At 33.0% G+C, this 18,968-nt stretch overlaps 1 protein-coding gene and 1 pseudogene across 2 annotated transcripts; both read right to left on the bottom strand.

Moving 5' to 3' along the window:
* Positions 1-4,156: 4,156 nt before the first annotated feature.
* LOC132283358 (wall-associated receptor kinase-like 10) lies at positions 4,157-6,805 on the bottom strand (annotated as a pseudogene).
* An 8,550-nt stretch (positions 6,806-15,355) lies between these two features.
* Positions 15,356-18,568, bottom strand: LOC132283205 (wall-associated receptor kinase-like 22). 2 transcript variants are annotated; one of them, XM_059785235.1, is made up of 4 exons: positions 17,817-17,941; positions 17,207-17,668; positions 16,993-17,025; positions 15,356-16,851 (listed from the first exon to the last, which is right to left on the bottom strand). In XM_059785235.1, the coding sequence occupies exons 2-4, from the start codon at positions 17,646-17,648 to the stop codon at positions 15,560-15,562; spliced, it is 1,767 nt and encodes a 588-aa protein (XP_059641218.1). In that variant the 5' UTR covers positions 17,649-17,668; positions 17,817-17,941; the 3' UTR covers positions 15,356-15,559. The 2 variants fall into 2 exon arrangements, with proteins under 2 accessions (XP_059641218.1, XP_059641147.1); XM_059785164.1 differs by having other exon boundaries at positions 17,207-18,568.
* Between the last annotated feature and the right edge of the window lie 400 nt (positions 18,569-18,968).

Genomic DNA, 18,968 nt, shown 5'->3' with positions numbered 1-18,968 from the left:
CTGTTTTGAAACTGAGTACCATTTGCTCAGTTCTTAGCATTGTTACAGTAGAGGGGTTGCACCTTGAGCAGTTAGATGTCAAAACTACTTTCCTCCATGGTAATCTAGAGGAAGAGATTTACATACAACAACCGGAGGGTTTCTCAGTCAAAGGGAAAGAGAAACTAGTGTGTAAGTTGAAGAAAAGCTTATATGGTTTAAAGCAAGCCCCGAGGCAATGGTACAAGAAGTTTGATAGTTTTATGAAGCGACATGGCTATAACAAGTGCAACGCTGACCAGTGCTACTACTTTAATAGGTTTAAGTCAAGTTTCATTATCCTTCTACTTTATGTTGATGACATGTTAGTGGCAGGTTCTGATTTTGAAGAAATCAGCAAATTAAAGAAGCAGTTGTCTAGTGAATTTGAGATGAAGGATCATGGTGCAGCGAAGCAGATTCCTGGGATGAGGATTAGCAGAGACAAACAAAAAAGGTACTTTGCAGTTGTCTGAAGCTGAGTACGTTAAACAGATTCTGAAGAGGTTCAATATTAATAATGCTAAGGCAGTGAGTACTCCCTTAACTAATCACTTCTGATTATCTCAAGATCAGTGTCCGAAGACAGAAGATGAGAAAAACTTCATGGCTAAAATTCCATATGCCTCAGCCATTGGAAGTTTGATGTATGCCATGGTGTGCACAAGACCAGACATTGCATATGCAGTGGGAGCAATAAGCAGGTTCATGAAGGATCTAGGTAAGCTATACTGGGAAGCAGTGAAGTGGGTATTAAGATATCTACGGGGTACCACAGACAAATGCCTATGTTTCAAGAGGGGCGAAGTGAAGCTTCATGGTTATGTAGATTCAGACTTTGCTGGTGAGGTGGACCACAGAAGAAGTACTACCGGGTATGTGTTCATGGTGGGTACAACTGCAATTAGTTGGGTTTTGTAAATACAGAAGATTGTAGCGTTATCTACTACACAGGCAGATTATGTGGCGATGACAGAGGCCAGCAAGGTAATAATTTGGTTACAAGGTTTGTTGACAGAGTTGGGATTCGAACAAGTGAATAATGTTTTGCACAGTGATAGTCAGAGTGCGATACATTTGGCAAAGAATTCAGCATTTCATTCAAGGACCAAGTATATAGGACTTCGGTATCACTTCATCAGATCTTTATTAGAAGATAGGGTGTTGACACTTGAGAGAATACTTGGCACCAAGAATTCGGCTGACATGTTGACCAAGATAGTGACTATGGAGAAACTGAAGCTGTGCGTAGCTTCAGTCGGTCTTCTAGCTTGAAGATAGAAAGAAGCGCACCGACATATATGAAACATGCATGAGAAGAAGATGGAATGGGTTTACAAGTGCTCCAGCCTCCAAGTGGAAGATTGTTGTGGTTTGTGGAGTCTAATTAATTTTTAGGAATGTTTAATTGTATAGAAACTTTAAGAGTACTAAATTTTAGGGAAAATTCAGTTTCCTGATCTGTTTTAACTTCCTTGTTAGTTTAGGGAAAATCAGTTTCCTGATCTGATTTAACTTCCTTATTGGTTTTGGATTCTACAAAAGGCAAGTTCTTGTAGGACAAGTTTGGGGACTCTATAAATATCAACTCTAATCAGATTTTAGAGTGTGTGAAAATTAGAGAAAAAATTGTGCCAATACAAGAGAGAGCAATTGAGAAAGATTGAGAGAGAATTCTCCATTGTAATTCTTCATCTTTTTCATAGTGAATTTATTCGGTGTGCTCCATGGATGTAACCCTAAGATTTAAGTGAACCATGTATATCTTGTGTTCTTGTGTGTGATTTTTTTTCCTTTGTGATTGCTTGATTATTCCTCGAATAGAATGCGTTGTTATTTTGCATTTTCGACACAACAACTGGAATCAAATTTGGTTAATTGTGCAGTACAACTCCAACACATACAAGTTCAATTGGAAGGCAATAATAAATAAATAAAATCTAAAATTCTCTTGAAAGAGAATAAAATTACAAAATGAGGAGCCCTTATCCCTTATGATTTGCATGTTCATTCAATAATATAGACATCTTTCTTAAGGAATTCTCTATTAGGTTTACCATATTCATGAATTATTTTTCTACTTTTGTCCTCACAAAAATTTATATTATTACAATGACGGACAATATAACTATAACAACACAAATGCTTTGAAAAATAAAATAAATTTAATATAAGCCAATCACGCTCCTACAAAATACTTTAAATATACTAACCTTTAAGAAAAGTTAGTATTTAATCAAAGTGACATCCATTGAATAAAAGAAATAAAAGATTTGACCAACAAATTAGGCTTGGCTATCATGAGATTGTAATTTTTGGTCGATTTTTAAAATTGCTCGTAATCTTTCATCAGTTATTTAACTAACAGTTTTTGTTTTCTCACATTCACCGTTGTCGATCATCACTTTGATTATACACTCACTTTTCTTTTTTTTCTGAATTTTTTTTTGTCAATGTCACAAAATGACACATTTAGCTGAACTAGAAGAAAACTAAAGCAAAGAGGGGGCCTCGTAGATCATTCCAAGTCGCTGTGGTTGACTGATAGCGCCCATTAACTAAGCTTCAGCCACTGAATTTCCAGGTCTCTGTGAGCCAAACTTCTTCATGCTTATCCTCCACGATCACCATCAACATCCTACATGCATCTTTAAACTTTTTTACAAAATTAGGTATCTTTAAACTTTACTTGATACACCACAAAAAATCATTAGGACAAATAATCATTAATCGTAGCAAAACCAAGACTACAATTTTTCTAACCTATTATTTCTTTTTATTATTATTATATTATAATTATTACATTTCAAATGCATTGTGATGACTCGTGTGATTAATATTGAATCTCAACTTCTTCTTCTTCTTCTTTTTGTCATTTAATATTTGTAAATTTCTAAATTCTATTTTATTTTTGGTATTATGGCACAAAAGTTCTGCTAAATTTTTGGTGTTACTAAAAAAATGACAAAGCACAAGTGTAACTCAAACATACCAGCTTCACAATGATCCTTTCCATCTAAAGAAATTATTTGCCACACTTGCTCATCATGTTGAGGATCAGTAGAGCTGCAAAAACTTTCTACTAAGAATACTACCCTTGTTGAATCAAAAATATATCCCCATCTCTAACTTGCCATACAAGTTCTATTAGATTTGAATAGCTCTATTCTTTTTTTGGTTAAAATGAATAGCTCGATCTATTTTACTTATCAATGGAAGCCATTAAAAAATCAAAATCAAAAGTCAAAATTCCCTTGAAAGAGAACAAAATTACCGCCCTTAATAGAGTATGATTTGCATGTTCACCAAGAATTAAAGGTCGTGAATAGCAAAGCATGCATGCACGGGCTAGAATGGGACAACTGCGCCCAGATTCTCATGTAACAAGCCATCTCCCACAAAATAATGAACTTTTACTTTGTATAGGAGGATGCAGGTTGCCATTGTGCCAGCTTTTCTTCTGATGTGATTCCGCTAAAATCATTAGTTTGTTTCTTTTATAAATCCATAAAGCATCCAGATTCCAATGAAGACATTAACCGAATGAATGAGAAACTCAGATCAAGCATGCACACATCAACCCTTGTTTTATTATGAATGACTTAATACATATCATTTAAAAGGACAAAACTGGATATAATCTCATCATACTAACTAGTATGTGTCTTTGCAAATATATTACACACTACATGCACACATATATCTATATAACTAACGTATAATGTATTTATCTCTTACAAACTAGCTTGTATCTTTATATTACAGATAATACACGCACACATGTATCGATTTCACTTGTCATAAAACTCTAAAAATCTTCTTAAAAGCTTAATAGTACTTAATGAAAATTTATTTCCAGGGCGTGTAATCTCAAGCTCAAACAAACACACAGACATATATTTATTTAATTATTCTTGTTTCTTTGTTTCTTTTTTTTTTTCTTAGTTGATACTCACACACACACATGCGTCCATGAAGGCTTGAACCCTTAACCTCCCAAATAAGGGCCCGTTGGTTAATTATTCTTGTTTCAACAACGTATGTATTAGTAATAAAAGTAAGCTCTAATGACATAGATGGCTTCATGGAATGAATGATGTTAGCCTTCAGAGTGCAAGTTAGGCAACAAAACCATCCAAAGTATTATATAAAATTCAAAATTTGTTATAAACAAACATATCACGATTTCTTAAACAACATAAGTAGGAAATACTAGGGTGATGATTGATACACTATTTATTCAAACAAGATAGATGTAAAATATGAAGTGAAAAAAAAAAAAAAAACAAAAAAAACAAACATTCTTAACAATCACGATTACTTAAATAACAAAGGATTGGCATCCTGTGATGATGATGCACTCCTATGCAAATGAGACCCTGTCGAAGTTGAAGTAATATCCCAAGGTCCTGTGAGTTCAATTACTGCATATTCATCCTCTTCATAATTTTTTTGAACGGTACATACTTCATGTGATGTTCTAATCCCTTCCAATTCAGTTGCAACTTCTTTCATTGTAGGCCTTTTTCTCCCACTCAAATTCAAGCATCTTTTTGCAAGATTAGCGACCCGAATGATATCTTCTTTCCCAACCTCTTTGGAAACTCGAGCATCAAGAATGTCAAATAAACGGTCCTCCTTCATTATCAACATGAAATATGTTGCCAAACTTCGTTCTTCTAATCTGGTTGATGAGATTGGTTGCTGTCCAGTTAACAGCTCGGCAAGAACAACTCTAAAGCTATAAACATCACTTTTTTCTGTAAATTGGCTTGATTGAAAGTACTACGGGTCCAAGTATCCAAAGGTCCCCTGCACTATTGTGGTCATGTGAGTTTGATCAATGGCAATCGATCTTGAAGTCCCAAAATCCGACACTTTTGCTCTGAATTTCTCGTCTAACAAAATATTTGTGGATTTAATATCCCGATGATAAATGGGTATGGAGGCTGCTGAATGCAGATAGGTAAGAGCCCCTAAAACTTCAGCAACAATCCGAACACGAATATCCTAGGTAAGTGGAAATTAACTCTTCATTTTGCTCATGGATATACTAGTAAAGCGTTCCGTTGGGGATGTACTCATAAACCAGCAAGGGAACTTCTGACTCCAAACAACACCCATACAAGCTAACCACATTCCTATGATTAATTTGTGATAAAATAACAACCTTGTTAATAAATTGTTCAAGGTTGCCTTCATCCACTTTCTTGGACTTCTTAACTGCTACAATTTTACCATCAATTAGCATGCCTTTGTATACAGTACCTTGCCCCCCTTGACCAAGGATCCGGTTGTCATTAAAGCGGTCAGTGGCCTTTTCCAACTCCTTTAAAATAAAAACTTTGGTTTTCTCAACATAACCTTGTTAGTGGAAGACAATTATTGTTGCAATAAAAGACCTCCATTTCGTTTAAAGAACTTTCGTTTGAGCCTGAGTTTCTTTCTCCTCTTCACCAATTTATACAGCCACCGTGTACAGGTAAATAGAAGTAGGGATCCAAAAGCCGTACTAATAACTGCAAAATTTAGGGAATTAAGAGTTTTGAAAGGGACACTTATTTTAGAACATCTCAAAATTTAAAGAGAAATACTCTATTGGGCTTGAGTTGGGATGAAGTAGTGTGCTTTCTCATTCTTATTTTTCTTTCTTCTTAAATATTTTTGAGGATCACATTTCTATTGAAAGACTATATCCAATATTTACTGAAAAATGGTGTTTTAGAATTAATGTCGTAGTTTTGGTCTTAACTTGGTACAACAAATTGTCTTGACTCTGTTAGGGTGCCTGTGCATTTGTGAGAAAGAAGGGCATACCTATGATAGTTATTCGAATTTTCTTCTTGTCCGCTGGAGGTCCTGCACATTCATCAATATCTAATAATTAAGCAAAATAAATAAAAAAAATGGTTACCCAACTAATTTGTATGTCACGTGCCTAGCTTGACAGAAATTCATCACAAAGTGGTTGTGAACGAGTATGCAAAGTTTGACATGTTTCAGTATTAGGCAGAATAATAAATTTTGTACGGATGCATAGATGACAGCTAGGACCATATTTATATTTGCAGAATGAGTAGTTAATTAAAATATGTACATGCATACCTGGACATCCATCGGATACATATGGGTTTTGATCCTCATATCGGTATCCACGAGTAAAATTACATTGGCATGCATAAGTAAAGTTAATTGTTGGCCAGCAATAACCATTTGCGGGTGTGTATTCGCTGCTCTCTCCGGGCATGCCCCATTCCAGCACAGCATCAAAAACAGGTTTCATTTCTTGCACGTCATTGATCAATGATGTATTGGATGCATTGATCGAGATTGAAGAATAACTGATGAACGCATAATTGCACTCTTTCGGATTATAATTGATCAATGATCAGTTGGAATATTCATTAATAAATCTGGAGAGAGATGTATTGATGAAGTTGAGTGATGGAGGTCTCGCAGCAATTGATTCCATAGCAACTTCCTTCAGCAGTTGAGATGTTGGGGTTGCAGATTGATGCCAGGTTGTTACAACCTGTGGCCGTGAAAGCATTACTGCTTTCAGAGAACCAAAAATGACTGGACAAATCACAACTCGATGATACTTAGTCCCATCATATTTAACAAAAGGAAACAAAAGGGAAAATGAAATAATTAAAGTCACGTAGAGAAGAGTATGTTCGTTTATTAGTGTCACTCCTACTAATCAAACACCATATTTATCAAGGTAGACTAAACAATAAATATGAAAGGAATGAAAGGAAAGTTCAGCTTAATCATATTTAACAATGGTTTTACTTTATTGGATGATGATCAGTGTGTGTGACAGAGAGCGGCACAAGCACAATTATAGTTTATTTTTAATGCATTCTTAAACTCTATTATTTTTAGAGCTGCAACTTGGGTGAATTTAACGGGATGGAGATATAACTCAAACCTAATCTGATATATGAAATATTCAACTGTAACGTCAACTTTAACTCGACCTTCAATCCTTACTATTCAAGTTGAGTCCAATCCATCAGCATTAAATTTTTAAATTGATCTTTAGTTAGTTTTATTTAAATTACTCATAAGCACAATTTTTTTTTATAAAAAAAAATCCATTCGTGGAAATTTTTAATAAATTAAAAATAAATTCTTAAGAAATCAAATTGATCATAATTTGAATATTGTATATAATATATTTAAAATAAAAAATATGTACAAAAATAATATTAAAGTTTGGATTCATGTTAGGCTCAGGTTGAGACCAAATCCAACTCTAATTGAGTTTGAGTTGAGATAAGTCCAACCCTATTGTAAAAGTGATTACTCAAGTCCTTTAAAAATTAGATTAGACTCTTGGGTTAAGTTTATCCTATCAAATTGCAGCCCTAATTATTTTGTATCACAACTAATTTTAATTTTTTTTTCTTCAATTAATATTAATTAAAGATCCACCATAAGACAAATTTTGGAGTGATCGGAAACAAAATAATAGAAAGCTCAATATTGTCATCGTCACATTTGGAAAAATTATAAGTCACTGTGGTTGGTTGCTTGCAATTATTTTTGGTTTGATCCTGGGGGCTGGGCCCTGTAGACCATTATAAGTCACTGTGGTTGGTTGCTTGATAGCGCCCCTTGACTAGCTTTGGCCACTGAATTTCTAGGTCTCAAGTCCATGTGAGCCAAATATCCTCACGTATATCCTCCACGATTACAGTAGCCCACATCCACGTGTATCTTTAAAATTTATAATTATTAACAAAAGGGAACGGATCCTTTCCAAGAAAAGTTCTCTCCAACCAGGTATTTAATCTTACGACTATTAAGGCACCACATCAACAACTTATTTGACTATTGAATATACTAAAACACGACGGTAGAACAATTTCTTACCGTTCTGAAACTTTCTTTTTCGATTTTCTCTGCCATCAACAATTTATAAATTGAATCTAAACAGTTCTATAAAATTGGAAGATTCGACTCTTAAGACTAATATTTTAGGTTCAAAAAGGTTAAAAATGACAGATTTAGTTACAAGTGAAGAAACAGATATTATGTTATTTATGTTACTTGCTAGACATGTGAACTCACTAACTATTATAAGAGTTAGACACCAGATGACTATCAATAGTTTAAAAAGCAAATTGCTGAACTCTTACAAATGAACCTTATTCGAAAAAGTAAAATATAAATGGTCATTTGGTGACATAGTTATGGTGATCCACACATCCACGAATAAATAGGTGGTGTTGGTGACATAGTTATGGTGATCCACACATCCACGAATAAATAGGTGGTGTTTTACTAAACTTTTGCCATAGTCATGGATTATTTTTCTACATGTGTCCTCACCAAAATTTATGTTATTATAATGACCCACAATATAACTATAACAACACAAATGCTTTAAAAAATAAAATAAATTTAATATAAGTCCATCACGCTCCTACAAAATACTTTGAATATACTAACCTTTAAGAAAAGTTGGTATTTAAGTGACATCCATTGAATAAAAGAAACAAAGTATTTGACCAACAAATTAGGCTTGGCTATCATGAGATTGCAATTTTTGGTCATTCATAAAATTGCTCATAATCTTTCATCAATTATTTAAAATAACAGTTTTTGTTTTCATCACCCTGGACGTCGCTTTGATTAAACACCCACTTTTCTCTTTTTTCTGAGTTTTTTTAGTCACAAAAGCCTTTTTTTTTTTTTTTTAGGAGAATATATAGACTTTAAATAGAGAAGAGTACTTTCATATATAAGTGTCACTCCTACAAATCAAACACTGTATTCATCAAGGTAGACTAAATAATAAATGTGGTTTTTTTTTTTTTTTTTTTTTTTGTTGCAAAATATATAGACTTCAAATCTATTTTAAAAAGGAAAAAAAAAAAAAAAAAAAAAAAAGTCACAAAGAGGAGTACTTTGGTTTATTAGTCACTCCATACTAATGAAACAATGTATTCATCAAGTTACACTAAATAACAAATGTGAAAGGAATGTCCAGCATACCATAGTTGACAATTGTTTTACTATATGAATGATGATGTGTGTGTGTGTGTGTGTGTGAGAGAGAGAGAGAGAGAGAGAGGGCACAGGGGTTTATTTTTAGATTTGCATGGGTTAAAGGAGTTATAGGTACAATTCAAACCCAATTTCATATGAAATATTCAACCTTAATGTAATTCTAACTCCACCTCTAACCCTAAACTCTAAATATTCAATACAAGTACATCTCATCTTTAAAGTTTTAATCTCAGATTTACAACTTTGGTTGAGCTTTCAGTCTAGAAAATCAAGTTAATTTAAATTTTTGTGAGATTCTCATATTACTTATTATATTATATATTGGCGTTTTATTTTTTTATTTTTTTGGAGAATACATAGATTTTCAAATCTATTTAAAAACCAGAAACAAATGGCAAAAAGAAAAAATAAAAAATAAAAGTCACATAGAGAAGAGTACTTTCATTTATTAATGTCACTCCTACTAATCAAACACCGTATTAGACTAAACAATAAATGTGAAAGGAATGAAAGGAAAGTTCAACATATCATATTTAACAATGGTTTTACTATATTGGATGATCAGTGTGACAAAGAGGGGCACACGCTAGGGGTGCACAGAAATTCGGTCAAATCAAAATTTCAAACCGAACCAGATCGGACGGGATAGTTTGGTTTGGTTTCTTAATGATTTGGTTCGGCCATGGTTTCAAATTTGTAAAACCGTAAAGATACAGTTTGGTCATAGTTTGAGGTCCTTTAGGACCAAATCGGACCGAACCGAACCGAACCGCTAAGTCTTATATATATATATATTCCTAAATAATATTAAGTTATATATGTATTTATATATATGTTAAATTATATATATAATATAGTATAATTCTATAGTCAAAATCACTTAGAAGTTTGTAACAATTATCAATCTTATAGTCCACTCTTAATTCTCTTAGGTTTTTATCAATTTATTAGATAATTCTTATTTTTTAATTGGTTTAGAGTGGCTAAATTTTGTTAGTTTTCTGAATTGTGGTTGAATGTTTGTTGTTGAATTAGTAATTCTTAATGTATTAGATTATTTGCAATTCTTAATGTATTCACTTCAGTTCAAGAAGTGGCATAGAAAAATAAATTAAAAGTTTTGAATATGTTGGTTAACTTGATTTATTGTTGTGCATTTGGATTTTGAAATATGAATAATTTTGTAACAAAAAAACAAAGAAAAAAAAGGGAAAAAAGAAAAACAGAAACTGTGGAACCAAACCGAACCGAACCGATTTCTCACCGTTTGGTTTGGTTTGGTTTGGTTTAGTTCCTTTGGTCAAATGGTTCGGTTTGATTCCAGATTTTCTGTAACCGTTAGGGCCGGATTGGTTCCAAAAAGCTCTAAAACTGGTACAAACCAAATCGTCTGCACCCCTAGCACAGGCACAATTGAAGTTTATTTTTAATGCATTCTTAAACTCTATTATTTTTGGAGCTGCAACTTGGGTGGATTGAACGAGTTGGAAGTATAACTCGAGCCTAATTTGATATATGAAATATTCAACTCTAACGCAACTTTAACTCAACGTCCAATCCAAACTATTCAACTCGAATCCAATCCATCATCATTAAATTTTTTAATTGATCTTTATTTAGTTTCATTTAAATTACTCATAAGCACAATTTTTTTTTTTTTTTTAAAAAAAAAAACCATTTGTGTAAATTTCTAATGAATTACAAATAAATTCTAAAGAAATTAAAGTGATCATAATTTGAATATTATATATAATATATATATTAAAAATAGAAAATATATAAAAATAATAATATTAAGGTTTGGATTCATGTTAGGCTCGGGTTGGGACTAAATCCAACTCTAATTAAGTTTGAGTTGATCGAGATAAGTCCAACCCTTGGTTGCTCAAATCATTTAAAAATCATATTATACTCAGAGATGGGTTAAGATTGTCGGACCAAATTGCATCCGTAATTATTTTGTATCACAACTAATTTAAAAAAAAAAAATTCATCAACTAATCTTAATTGAAGATCCATCCATAGGACAAATTTTGTAATGATCCAGAAACAAAATAATAGAAAGGTCAATATTGTCAAGTTTGCAATTAATATGCATTTGGAAAAATTATCAAGTTTGCAATTAATTTTGGTATGGTCCAGAAAGCGAGCCCTGTAGACCATTAAAAGTCACCGTGGTTGATTGATTGATAGCCCCCCTTGACTAAGCTTTGGCCACTGAATTTCCTCATGCATATCCTCCATGATTTCATGCAGTAGTACCCACACATACATGGGCAAAAATCGTCTGCATGGCACCTTTCAACGGATGCGATCCATTGAGGATCTAACGGCTGTGATCTAGCCACTTGTTCAAATTATGCCACATCATCATCTAGAGATCGCCAACTCAGCACAGAGCTAAAAAAGTTTACTCGACTAAGTTAATTTTTACCACAAGCACAAATACCATATACAAATATACTTATACCCTACAATCTACAATAAAAAAAAAAAAAATTCTACAATACATCTGCTTCCCATCTCTTTCTCCCTTTTTTTCTCTTCTAAACTTCTATTTTCAAAATTAAATACCAAAAACGAGATCTCAATCCTACAGTCATTTATCAATTTATTGGATAATTCTTATTTTTTGATTGATTTAGAGTGGCTAAATTTTGTTAGTTTTCTAAATTGTGGTTTGAATGTTTATTGTTGAATTAGTAATTCTTAATGTCTTAGGTTATTAACAATTCTGAATATATTCACTCTAACTCAAAAAGTGACATAGAAAAATAAATTAAAAGTTCTGAATGTGTTGGTTAACTTAGTTTATTGTTGTGCATTTGGATTTTAAATATGAATAATTTTGTAACAAAAAAAAAAAAGGGAACTGCGGAACCGAACTGAACCAAATCGGTTCCTCACTATTTGGTTTGGTTTGGTTCTTTTGGTCAAATGGTTCGGTTTGGTTTTAGATTTTCTGTAACCATTAAGACGGAATTGGTTCCAAAAAACTCTAAAATCAGTCCAAACCGAACCGTGAACACCCCTAGCACAGGCACAATTAAGGTTTATTTTTAATGCATCCTTAAACTCTATTATTTTTAGATCCGCAACTTAAATGGATTAAATGGATTGAAGGTATTACTCAAGCCTAATTCGATATATGAAATATTCAACTCTAACGCAACTTTAACTCGACCTCCAATCCTAACTATTCAACTCGAATTCAATTCATCATCATTAAATTTTTAAATTTATCTTTATTTAGTTTCATTTAAATTACTCATAAGTACAATTTTTTAAAAAAAAGTATCATGTTTGCAATTAGCTTTTGCCTCTGATTTTCCAGGTCTCAAGTCCAAGTGAGCCAATTCAAATATGCCCCTCATGCATATCCTCCACGATTACATAGCCCACATGCACGTATATCTTTAAACATCTTTAAAGTATAAATCATTAACAAAAATAAGTGTCAAAAAAATCAAGGACTACACGTAAAAAATCAAGGACTATTATTTCTTTTTATTATTATATTATAATTATTACATTTCCAATGCATTATGACTATAAATGACTCGTGTGACTAATATAGAATCTCAACCTTTGTTATTTAATATTTGTAGAAGTCTAAATTTTATTTTATTTTTTGTATTACTACACGTAAATTCTATTATATTTTTGGTGTTACTGCACTTATAACAAAGCTTGCTAGAGCATGTGTGCAACTTTGATCACGGCTCACAGAAACCAACTTAACAATAATCCACTTTATACCTTCTGGGAAAAAAAACAAAATGATCTTCTTTATTCGAGGAAATTATTTGCCGCTATTGCTCATCACGAAGAGCTGCATAAACTTTCAATTATCAAAAAAATATCTCCATCCACAACTTGCCATACAAGTTCTATTGGATTTGATAAGCTCTATTTTCCTTATCAATGGAAGCCAATAATAAATTAAAAAATCTAAATTCTCTTGAAAGAGAACAAAATAACGAAATTAGGAGCTCTTACTAGAGTATGATTTGCATGTTCATTCAATAATATGGATGTAGTTGTATCCTGCTTCCTTAAGGAATTCTCTATCATATGTTTTAGTTCTATCTTGAGTAGTTATTCTAAAATATATATATATATATATATATATATATATATGAAGGAAATAGAATTGAAAAGTATTTGTGATGAAATAAAATAATATCAAATTTCATAAATAATTGAATTCAAACAATTCTATAAAATTGGAAAATTCAACCAAAGACCAACATCTAGGTTCAAAAAGATCGAAATGACACATTTAATTACAAGTGAAAACAGATATTATATTACTTGCTTAGACTTGTGAACCCGAGGTTGACCCATGACATAGAGTCCCGATGACTAATGCAAATTGCAAATAAACATTATTATAAATGGTCATTTGGTGACCTTTGGACATAGTTATGGTAGACCACACATCCACGAACAAATAGGTGGTGTTTTACTGAACTTTTTCCATATTCATGGATTATTTTTCTACTTTTCTCCTCACAAAAATTTATATTATTACAATGACCCACAATATAACTATAACAACACAAATGCTTTAAAAAATAAAATAAATTTAATATAAGCCAATCACGCTCCTACAAAATACTTTAAATATACTAACCTTTAAGAAAAGTTAGTATTTAATCAAAGTGACATCCATTGAATAAAAGAAATAAAGGATTTGACCAACAAATTAGGCTTGGCTAACACAAAAGATTGTAATTTTTGGTCGATTTTTAAAATTGCTCATAATCTTTCGTCAATTATTTAACTAACAGTTTTTGTTTTCTCATATTCACCATCGTCATCACTTTGATTAAACACACACTTGTCACTTTTTCTGAATTTTTTTTGTCAATGTCACAAAATGACACATTTAGCTAAACTAGACGAAAACCAAAGCAAAGAGGGGGCCTCGTAGATCATTCCAAGTCGCTGTGGTTGACTGATAGCGCCCATTAACTAAGCTTCAGCCACTGAATTTCCAAGTCTCTGTGAGCCAAACATCTTCATGCTTATCCTCCACGATCACCATCAACATCCTATATGCATCTTTAAACTTTTTTACAAAATTAGGTATCTTTGAACTTTACTTGATACACCACATAAAATAATTAGGACAAATAATCATTAATGGTAACAAAACCAAGACAATAATTTTTCTATTCTATTATTTCTTTTTATTATTATAATATTATAATTATTACATTTCAAATGCATTGTGATGACTCGTGTGATTAATATTGAATCTCAACTTCTTCTTCTTCTTCTTTTTGTCATTTAATATTTGTAAATGTCTAAATTCTATTTTATTTTTGGTATTATGGCACAAAAGTTCTGTTTAATTTTTGGTGTTACTAAAAATATGACAAAGCACAAGTGCAACTCAAACATACCAGCTTGGCCTCAGTAGAGCTGCAAAAACTTTCTACTAAGAATAGTACCCTTGTTGAATCAAAAATATATCCCCATCTCTAACTTGCCATACAAGTTCTATTAGATTTGAATAGCTCTATTTTACTTATCAATGGAAGCCATTAAAAAATCAAAATCAAAATTCCCTTGAAGGAGAACAAAATTACTGCCTTAATAGAGTATGATTTGCATGTTCACCAAGAATTAAAGGTCGTGAATAGCAAAGCAAAGAATGGGACAACTGCGCCCAGATTCTCGTGTAACAAGCTATCTCCCACAAAATAATGAACTTTTACTTTGTATAGGAGGATGCAGGGATGCCATTGTGCCAGCTTTTCTTCTGATGTGATTCCGCTAAAATCATTAGTTTGTTTCTTCTATAAATCCATAAAGCATCCAGATTCCAATGAAGACATTAACCGAATGAATGAGAACTCAGATCAAGCATGCTCACATCAACCATTGTTTTATTATGAATGACTTAATACATATCATTTAGAATGACAAAACTGGATATAATCTCATCATACTAACTAGTATGTGTCTTTGCATATATATTACACACTATATGCACACATATATCTATATAACTAACGTATAATGTATTTATCTCTTACAAACTAGATTGTATCTTTATATTACAGAGAATACACACACACATGTATCAATTTCACTTGTCATGAAACTCTAAAAATCCTCTTAAAAGCTTAATAGTACTTAATGAAAATTTATTTCAAGGGCGTGTAATCTCAAGTACAAACAAACACACATACATATATTTATTTAATTATTCTTGTTTCAACAACGAATGGATTAGTAATAAAAGTAAGCTCTAATGACAGAGATGGCTTCATGGAATGAATGATGCTATCCTTCAACGTGCAAGTTAGGCAACAAAACCAATCAAAGTATTATATAAAATTCAAAATTTGTTATAAACAAACATATCACGATTTCTTAAACAACATAAGTAGGAAATACAAGGGTGATGATTGATACAATATTTATTCAAACAACATAGATGCAAAATATGAAGGAAAAAAAAAAAAAAAAAACCTAGCAAACAAACATTTTTAACAATCACGATATATTACTTAAATAACAAAGGATGGACATCCCGTGATGACGATGCACTCCTATGAAAATGAGACCCTGTCAAAGTTGAAGCAACATCCCGAGGTCCTGTGAGTTCAATTACTGAAGCAACATCCCGTGATGATGATGCACTCCTATGCAAATGAGACCCTGTCAAAGTTGAAGCAACATCCCAAGGTCCTGTGAGTTCAAGTACTGCATATTCATCATCTTCATAATTTTGTTGAACGGTACATACTTCATGTGATATTCTAATCCCTTCCAATTCAGTTGCAACTTCTTTCATTGTAGGCCTTTTTCTCCCACTCAAGTTCAAGCATCTTTTTGCAAGATTAGCGACCCGAATGATGTCTTCTTTCCCAATCTCTTTGGAAACTCGAGCATCAAGAATGTCAAATAAACGGTTCTCCTTCATTATCACCATGAAATATGTTGCCAAGCTTCGTTCTTCTGATCTGGTTGATGAGATTGGTGGTTGTCCAGTTAACAACTCAACAAGAACAACTCCAAAGCTATAAACATCACTTTTTTCTGTAAACTGGCTTGATTGGAAGTACTCCGGGTCCAAGTATCCGAAAGTCCCCTGCACTATTGTAGTCATATGAGTTTGATCGATGGCAATTGATTTTGAAGTCCCAAAATCCGACACTTTCGCTCTGAATTTCTCGTCTAACAAAATGTTTGTGGATTTGATATCTCGATGATAAATGGGTATGGAGGCTGCTGAATGCAGATAGGCAAGAGCCCCTGAAACTTCTGTAGCAATCCGAACACGAATATCCCATGTAAGTGGAAACTCTTCATTTTGCTCATGAATATACTGGTAAAGGGTTCCATTGGGGATGTACTCATAAACCAACAAGGGAACTTCTGACTCCAAACAACACCCATACAAGTTAACCACATTCCTATGGTTAATTTGTGATAAAATAACAACCTCATTGATAAATTGTTCAAGGTTGCCTTCATCCACTATCTTGGACTTTTTAACTGCTACAATTCTACCATCAATTAGCATGCCTTTGTATACAGTACCTTGCCCCCCTTGACCAAGGATCCGGTTGTCATTAAAGCGGTCAGTGGCCTTTTCCAACTCCTTTGAAGTAAATAACTTATTTTTCTCAACATTACCTTGATCGATCGAAGATAGTTGTTGTTGCAATAACAAACCCCCATTTCGTTTGAAGAATTTTCGTTTAAGCATGAGTTTCTTTCTCCTCTTCACAAATTTATACAACCACCATATACCAACAAGTAGAAGTAGGAACCCAAAACTCGTACTCATACCTGCAAAACTCAGTTGGAAAGGTCACTTTATCAAACTAAAATTCCAATATTTAGGAAATTAAGAGTTTTGAAATTAACTTGGTACCACAATTGCCTTGACTCTATCAAGGTGTGTGCGTTTATGTGAAAGAAGGGGCATACCTATGATGATCATTCGAGTTTTTTTCTTGTCCGCTGTAGATGAAACAAAAATAGTTAGCCCACTAATTCGTTGACACAAAGACACTTCAAAGTAGTTGAAAATTTATGTATGTGTGCATAGATGAGAGTTAAGATCTAGATACATATATGTGTGTGAGCTAGCGATCAAATTTATTTTTTGCAAAATGAGAACTTAAAATATGTACATGCATACCTGGACATCCATCTGGCAGATATGGGTTCCCGTAGCCAAATTTACAATCGCATGTGTAAGTAAAGTTACTATTTCCTGTTGAGTAGCAAACAGAATTAGCTCCGCATAATGTATTACTAGAAGGCACCAATTCGTTGCATTCTCCTTGCATGCCCCAAGACATCACAGCAGGAACGCCTTCCATTTCTTGTATTTCAAAGGGATCTTCCAAGACATGATTGAACCAACCTTCATGCCCAATGAACGCATACTTGCAATCTTTTGAAAGATTGGTAGTATTCTTAGAACCAAAGTTGCTCAGAGATGCATTGATGAAGTTGAGTGATGGAGGGATTGTGGTCTGGCAGCATTTGATTCCATAGCAACTTCCTCCAGCAGTTGAATTTGAATTGTCGCAAAGTGATGCGCACCCACCTATAATTTGTTGATCTTGGCTCATCATTAAGGCCAGGTTGTTACAACCTGTGGCCGTGAAAACATTATAGTCTTCAGAAAACCAAAAAGGACTGGACAAATTCGCAAGTCGATGAACAATAGTCCCATTTGGACAATCATAAGCGAGCACCGGATGATAGATGCCAACGAGGCCAAATAGGTAAATATAACGCACCTCGAGATTGTTGGTAATGATGAAAGGTTTGGGTGGATTGGAGGAGTTATCGCAAGTTATTGCAAAGCTGTCGTTGGCATAGCAACCCGTTCCAATCCCAAATGGGTAAGGAATGGTAATATTTCCGCATTTGTCTGGACAACCACGCTTTGCTAGCGGTGCTGAGGATGCTCCTCCTGTTAACCACACTAATCCTAATACCAACAACTCAATCACCATTTTTTTAATACCCTCTCTAGTTTTTGTGAGATTCTCAGAAGTACTTGTTATCTTATATTGGTGTTTTTGGACAATACATGCATCTCCAAATCTATTAGAAAAATAATAATAATAATAATAATAATAATAATAAATAAACAAACAAAAAGTAGAGAAAAGTCTCACAATGGAAGAGGAGTTTCATTTAGTCACTCCTACCAATCAAACCAGACGTTAGACGAACAGCTAGTATGGAGATTCTCTACTTTTACGTCATATTATATGGGTGTTTTTGGAGAATATATATAGATAAGCAAATAGGTTAGAAAAAATTAAAAAGAAAAGTCACACAACAAAGCAGCAGAAGAAGACTTATTAGATCTTTAATTAGTTAGTGAGTATTATCGGAGAGAGTACAATGAATGTGAGACAGAGGGGAGGCGCAGAAACAATTAGTGATTTTTTTTTTTTTTTTAATTCATCCTTTTTTTTTAGAGGCATATCTAATCCGTCTGTGAACTTATTAGATCTTTAATTAGTGAGTATTATTTTGTATCGGAAATAATTTCTAATCAAAACTATTCCATAAATTAAACTTTTTCAGTGGATCCAGAAACTAAACCAATAAAAAGCCACACAGTCATTGTCACATTTGGAAAAAGTATCAAGTTTGCAATTGCTGAACTCTTACAAATGAACCTTATTCGAAAAAGTAAAATATAAATGGTCATTTGGTGACTTTTGGACATGGTTATGGTGGACCACACATCCACGAATAAATAGGTTGTGTTTTACTAAACTTTTTCCATATTCATGGATTATTTTCTACTTGTGTCCTCACCAAAATTTATATTATTACAATGACCCACAATATAACTATAACAACACAAATGCTTTAAAAAAATAAATAAATTTAATATAAGTCCATCACGCTCCTACAAAATACTTTGAATA

The sequence above is a fragment of the Cornus florida genome, unplaced genomic scaffold (assembly GCF_030987335.1).
Source record: "Cornus florida cultivar Cherokee Brave unplaced genomic scaffold, ASM3098733v1 CherokeeBrave_3.0.0_Hap2_Chr01, whole genome shotgun sequence".
Lineage (NCBI taxonomy): Eukaryota > Viridiplantae > Streptophyta > Magnoliopsida > Cornales > Cornaceae > Cornus > Cornus florida.
This window is presented reverse-complemented; position numbering and strand designations above follow the sequence as displayed.

Bases quoted from the DNA above. Each gene is read 5' to 3' on its own strand.
- LOC132283205 (XM_059785164.1), bottom strand. From the start codon at position 18,035: ATGGTGATTGAGTTGTTGGTATTAGGATTAGTGTGGTTAACAGGAGGA. The intron at 17,026-17,206 runs GTATGCATGTAC...TTTCATCTACAG, and splicing joins TCTGCCAGATGGATGTCCAG to CGGACAAGAAAAAAACTCGA. The intron at 16,852-16,992 runs GTATGCCCCTTC...TGAGTTTTGCAG, and splicing joins AACTCGAATGATCATCATAG to GTATGAGTACGAGTTTTGGG.